This window comes from Humulus lupulus, chromosome 7, assembly GCF_963169125.1.
Source record: "Humulus lupulus chromosome 7, drHumLupu1.1, whole genome shotgun sequence".
Classification (NCBI taxonomy): domain Eukaryota; kingdom Viridiplantae; phylum Streptophyta; class Magnoliopsida; order Rosales; family Cannabaceae; genus Humulus; species Humulus lupulus.
The window spans coordinates 8,511,889-8,517,853 of record NC_084799.1 but is presented as its reverse complement, the minus strand read 5'-3'; the positions used below and the strand labels follow the sequence as shown (position 1 = coordinate 8,517,853).

The following is a 5,965-nucleotide window of genomic DNA, read 5'->3' as shown; positions in this document are numbered from 1 at the left end:
TAATTTAAAATTTTCTAAATTGTGATAAAAAAAAGTAAAATATTTTATCCGGTCCATATATTAAATTTTTTATAGATATTGTAAAATGTTATATTGATATTAAAATTTGGGAATATATTTATTTGTTACTCTATGTTTTTGGAAAATATCATTTTGGTACCTTCTGTTTTCAATAATGCTCATATGGTACTCTGTATTTTAAAATCGTACATATTTGGTACCCTAAACTCAGATTTGATAGATAAAATTTTGTCAATTTAATTTAACTGCTGTCAATTATGTAAGTTACAAATTTAAATTTAATTATATAATTACATATAACTGATGACAGTTTGATCATATTGACAAAATTTTATCTATCAAATTGGAGTTTATGGTACTAAATATATACGATTTTAAAATACAAAATACCATATGAGTATTATTAAAAACAGATGGTACCAAAATAATTCTTTACAAAAACACATGTAACAAATAAGTATATTTCCTTACAATTTTATAAAACCAAGTTAGCATTTAGTTAAATGCGAAGGAATAAAAGTTATTTTATTTTTTTTCTTTAGTCAAAAAGTCAAGCTAAACAAACGAAAAGACTAGTTATGGACCAAGGCAAAGAAAAAGAACAGACACCGAATTGTCAAGTAAAATTAGTTAACTATATAGAAAAGCTAAAATAAATAAATATAAAATAGAAGAAAATAGGAAATTTACTCATTTTGTAAATTATTATTTTGAAATCTCTATTTTTAATTATCTTCATATAATATTATATATTTTAAAATTATACATATTTAATATCTTAGACTCAATTTATATAATTGATTTTAAAATATAAAGAAATATGTGAACATTAGTGAAATAAGAGAGAAAAAGAAAAAGCAAACGCGGATAGGAAATAAAACTTCAAAAAAGAAAAGACTCCTTGCTGAAGAAGGAAAAGAAAGGAACAGTAATAGTCAAACGTAGTCAACAAACCTTGCACTAAAACAGAACATGATCCAATGGTTGAAATCTCATTGGGAACCAAAAATGAGTCTTTTGTTGCAGAGTTAAAACACAAAACTTGGAATGGAGAGAATTGAGCAGAAGATCTGAGGTTGCTGTTTTGCTCTATGTTTTATTACCTATTCGAGTAGAAGAAAAGGAAAGGTTATTAGCTAAGCAGTGTAACTGATTCGCATACTGAGCATGGCTTATGTTCCACCTCACAAACGACTATCCAAGAACGATGATGGCGAAGGTTCTTCATCGCAGTCTCCATTACCAAAGCCAGCGTTGCCTTATTTTCTGATCAAAAAGGACAAAAATCTCAAACACAAGTCTGCTGGATCAAGTAGTGTCTCGGCTTATAAATATGATAGTATATTCAAGTGGTTCGCTGTTGGTTTGGATGATCATAATCACTTGCCACCTTCTGTTCATCTCCGAACTATTTCTGGGGAAACCGTTGATGGGAAAATTTTAAAACGTCAAGTTTTATATTATGACAGTGATGATGGTACAGCTGATTTACTCTTCTTTTCTTGTCTTGATTTTGATGATGGTGGGATATTTGTTTGAATTTGTTTCTCTTCGTTACTTATTAGTTTACTTTAATGTTAATTTTGCTTCACAGAGAGCTTTACAAGAAGACGGCCATGGGAGTACATTGCAGAAAATCTGCTACAAGATTTGCTTTCTTCTTTTGATGAATATAGGAGCAGAAGGGAGACTGATAAGGACCTTCAAAAAGTTGACCCGAAGACAATCCTCCTAATCGCTAGATTTGGCAAAGTTTTTTTTAGTGGGTTAGTTTTCTTTTTTTAATACATATATTTATCTTTCTTAAAAAAAAAAACTTGTATGCCCTAGGACCAAACCAAACAAAACCAATTTGATTTCAATTTTGTTTTGTAGGCCTTCATATTATGAACACAAATTTGAGAGAACAAATTTAGTTTCTGAAGACTCACTGAGGCCACTGAGAAGCTCATTTTACACAAATATTCCAGAATCATATGTGGAATACTTATTAAATGAAGGTGCCTCAAAGAGTGGACTTGAATTTGAACAGGAGAAAGAAGTGTATCGTGTTTATGTAAGTCTGACCAGCTCAACCTTAATGAATATATTACTGTTATCAAATTTCCAACATGTTTTCTATTTCTATGTAGTTTGGTGACGTAACACAACCAGGTAAATCTATGTGGTGCAAATGTAAGGTAGTAGAAGATGGAAAGCTTCATTTATGCAAGGCAAGTTTTTTATGTCCTATTTGATACTTGTTAATATTGTTATTAAGTTTCAATCAAGTTTTGAAGCTTGTGCCTTGTCAAGTTTCTTTATTTGCTCTTCTGATTGGTATGTGGTCGTGTTTAGTGATGCCTATATTGAGAACATGTTTTCTTTTTAGATGGAGCACAGCCATTCGCGTTACATGCTCACAGACATATCTTGCCTTGAAAAGAATTTGGACCTGAGGCTGGATCTAGTCACCAAAAGAACTAAACCTGTTCTTATTGTAAGTTTCCTATGTTCAATTACAAATGTATGCACAATTATACAACTCCAAACTCTGAAAATTATTATCTATCTAGTGAAGGTACCATTATTGTTTAATTTACTAGAATTTACCATATATGTATCCATCTATTTGGATGATGTTTCCTGCTAAATTCTTCTTGCCAATACAGGATGAGGACATGCAAAGCCTCAAAGATTTGATTAGTTCTGCTATTGTAGATACAAATCTTAAGATTGGTCTGAGATGGCCTTCGGGGAAGACTGTGTCTGGAAATAAATTTTTCTTGGGTAAAGTATGGCGCATAACAAGTAAAGCATTCAAGGGTCCATTGCTAAGGCTGAAGATCAGAGAAGTTTTTCGGTCTAAAAGTGAGGAAGCTACAAGGGAGGTTTTTGTCATGCTGAAGGGATTAACTACAGAATTACTGGTATATATTCTCTTTTGTGATACATTATAGTACTTCAAAGCCTTAAGAACCTCTATGGTAATTAACTTATACAGTGTTTCCCATATGTATTCAGAAAGAAGATGCTGATAGGAATCTCATTAGTGAAAAGCTTAAGGATGACTTGAAGGTTCTATGGAACAACATTCTTTGCTGTGATGAGCACTTTCCAAAAGAGATCATTTTCGAACAAAGTCTTAGATCCACATGGTGTGTTGTTGGTTTGGATGATCATGATCAGTTTCCACCTTCTGTTCATCTCCAACCTCATCCATCAGTGTCCCTCCTTCGGAAATCTGGTGTTTTAAAGCCTTTAGCTTTAATTAACAGTGATCTTGCTGAACGTTAGTAATTGTCTGTGTGTTTTTGGTTGATTTTCTAGTTTTGACGGTTGGATAAGGAAATTGTCTGATAATATTGTTTTGCTTCACAGAAAGTTGCAGCAAAGTAACAGAGAGCTTTACAAGAAGCCCGTGGGAATACATAGCAGAAAATGTGCTACGAGTCTTGCTTTCTACTTTTGGACAATGGAGGAAAGAAATGCAGTCTGAAGATGTAAAAAATACGCCAACTGTAATTGCTAGAATAGGGAAAGTTATTTTTCATCGGTTAGTTTTTTTTTCCTCTTTTCTTTTTCATTTTCGAGAGAAAAAAATAACTTGTGTACTTCAAGCCAAACTAGCCTAATGTATGACTGAGTCTGGAAAATGTTTGTTTAGGAGGCCTTTAATCAACCAAGAATCTGTCACAACAAATTTGCTTTCTGTAGACGAATTGAGACCGATAAAGAAATCATTGTACACGAATGTTCCCAATTCATATGTGGAACACACAATGAAAGAAGGTGCCTCAAAGAGTGGACTTCAATTTGAAAAGGAAAAAGAAGCATTCCATGTATATGTATGTCTTTGTTCAACATTATTTTCTTGGTGAATTGAGTTGACAGCCTATCGAATTCCTAATCTGTTTTACTTTTTCTGTAGTTACGTGACACCACAGAACGAGATGAATATATGTTATGCAAATGTAGGGTACTGAAAGAAGATGGAAAGCTTCAATTGTACAAGGCAAGTCTAGTTGTTTCATAAGTAAACATCACCTAAATTGGTTGCAAGAAAACAGGTTGAAGAGTCAAGTTCATTTTTTCTTTCTTACTTACTGTTGGTAACAAGGGTCATGTTTAGTGAGGCTTACAATGAAAGCAATTTTTTTTAGATTCAACCCGGCGACACATTCTGTGTGCTCAAGCAAATATCTTGTCTTGAAAAGAATTTGGATATGAGACTGGAAGTAATCTTCAAAGAAACTGTAACTGATCTTATTGTAAGTTCCCTCTGTTTGAGTGAAAATGCACCTATATATACTTGAACTTGAACATGTACACACCATTATAGAACTCGAAACCATGCAATCTAGCTTTTTACACTAGAATGATATTGATTACTGCTAAATTCTTCGTACTGTTACAGGAAGATGACATGCAAATCATCAGAAATTTAATTGATTCTGCTGTAGTAGATAGCAATGTTCAGGGTGGTCTGAGATGGACCTTGGGGAAGACTGTTTTTGGAGATAAATTTCGTGTTGATGTAGTCTCGCACACAACAAGCAAAGTATACAAAAATTCATCATTGAAGCTGAAGATCAATGATGTTGACTTGTATGATTTTGAGTCTTCAAAAGGGCAAGTTGAAAGGGAGGTTGTTATGTCTTTGAAAGGATTATCTAACGAATTACTGGTAAATATTTATCTATTTCCTGGTTTAACATTTAACATAGATACATTCGTTTGAGCTTGCAGCTGATTATATTCATAGAAATAATGTTATTATTTATCACTAAATCTTTTTCTTATTTTTCTTTGTTGATTTATTCACTTTGGTAATTCTGTGATATTCAGAAACAAGAGGTCCATATCAATGTTATTAATGATGTGCTTAAGGAGGAGTTGAAAGTTCTATGGAACAACTTTCTCTAATGTGGAGGCTTTACAACATTATCCAGATCAGATCGATGTAACATGTAAGCATTTATCTTTATCAACACTTTTACTTTTACATACTCTACCTCTTTGAAACTACTTCTCTTTCACCATTTTTGTTTTGAAACCTTACGTGTTTTTTATATAAAATAAGATTTGTTAAGATTTTCTTATAATCTACTGCCAAGCCAACCTATGGATTGAACAATACCATTTTGTGTTTTGTAGATTTCAATAATTTTTATCAAGGGGTACTTTGTGTTGTATATTCAGGAGCATGTGGTCAGTACTTGGGTATAAATCTCTAATTATTGTTGAGAGGCTTGTAAGGTCAGCTGTTGAAGCTTTTATGGAACAAATTTCTTTATAGTTGTAAACTCTCTTTTAATGTGATCTTGCTCTTGCGTGTTGCAGAATTTGATACTTTCGTTCTTATTTTTCTTATAAATTTCATCAAGGCAGTATATGCATATTATATGTTGACATTATCATGGGGAATAATCAAGTAGAAGACCATTTGTTTTTCTCTCTTACTCACAAATCCTTTTAATTTGTCTTTAAAGAATTGTGAGCTAAACATTAATAATAAGAAACAAGAAAATTCATGAGAACATGGCCATGGTTGTTCTTTGCAGTGTGAATTTTTGATTGCCAGCTCACAAATTAACATTGTTGACGCTGTTTTTCGTCAACTTAAATCAGAAGAGCACTAAACACAAAATTAAAAAAATAAATAAGAACAATCAGGATTTTATGTAATTCAGCAGTTCAAATCCGCATAGTCCACGAGTTAATATTATTGGGGAAATTTGATAAATCATGCTTACATTAGCTTAATAATTAAAATTTGAACCAAAGTTAACCACCATATGATACAAATGCTCATATTTCATTTAATATCAAAAATACCCCTCTCATAACAAAATCTCATACCTTTCTCTCTCTAAAATCTTGCAAGAAAGATACATATGGGTAAGTGATTTTCTTTGATTCTTGTTGTTGTTGGTTATTTTTATGATTTAGAATGCTGTTTAGA

General features: G+C 32.1%; 1 protein-coding gene across 2 annotated transcripts; it reads left to right on the top strand.

The window, feature by feature from the left end:
- Positions 1-1,008: 1,008 nt before the first annotated feature.
- Positions 1,009-5,462, top strand: LOC133790603 (uncharacterized). Of its 2 annotated transcripts, none has more exons than XM_062228285.1 (14): positions 1,009-1,498; positions 1,616-1,787; positions 1,897-2,077; positions 2,154-2,234; positions 2,393-2,500; positions 2,673-2,930; positions 3,025-3,292; positions 3,382-3,556; positions 3,668-3,848; positions 3,932-4,015; positions 4,164-4,271; positions 4,418-4,687; positions 4,849-4,970; positions 5,203-5,462. In XM_062228285.1, exons 1-13 carry the CDS (start codon positions 1,189-1,191, stop codon positions 4,924-4,926), a joined length of 2,274 nt encoding a protein of 757 aa, XP_062084269.1. In that variant the 5' UTR covers positions 1,009-1,188; the 3' UTR covers positions 4,927-4,970; positions 5,203-5,462. The 2 variants fall into 2 exon arrangements, with proteins under 2 accessions (XP_062084269.1, XP_062084268.1); XM_062228284.1 differs by having other exon boundaries at positions 5,158-5,462.
- Positions 5,463-5,965: the final 503 nt, after the last annotated feature.

What these genes read in the sequence shown, in the direction of transcription:
- LOC133790603 (XM_062228285.1), top strand. Translation starts at nt 1,189, where the DNA reads ATGGCTTATGTTCCACCTCACAAACGACTATCCAAGAACGATGATGGC. An exon ending in GAAAGCTTCATTTATGCAAG is followed by an intron (nt 2,235 to 2,392) that starts GCAAGTTTTTTA and finishes TTTTCTTTTTAG; the next exon opens with ATGGAGCACAGCCATTCGCG. An exon ending in GGGAAAGTTATTTTTCATCG is followed by an intron (nt 3,557 to 3,667) that starts GTTAGTTTTTTT and finishes ATGTTTGTTTAG; the next exon opens with GAGGCCTTTAATCAACCAAG.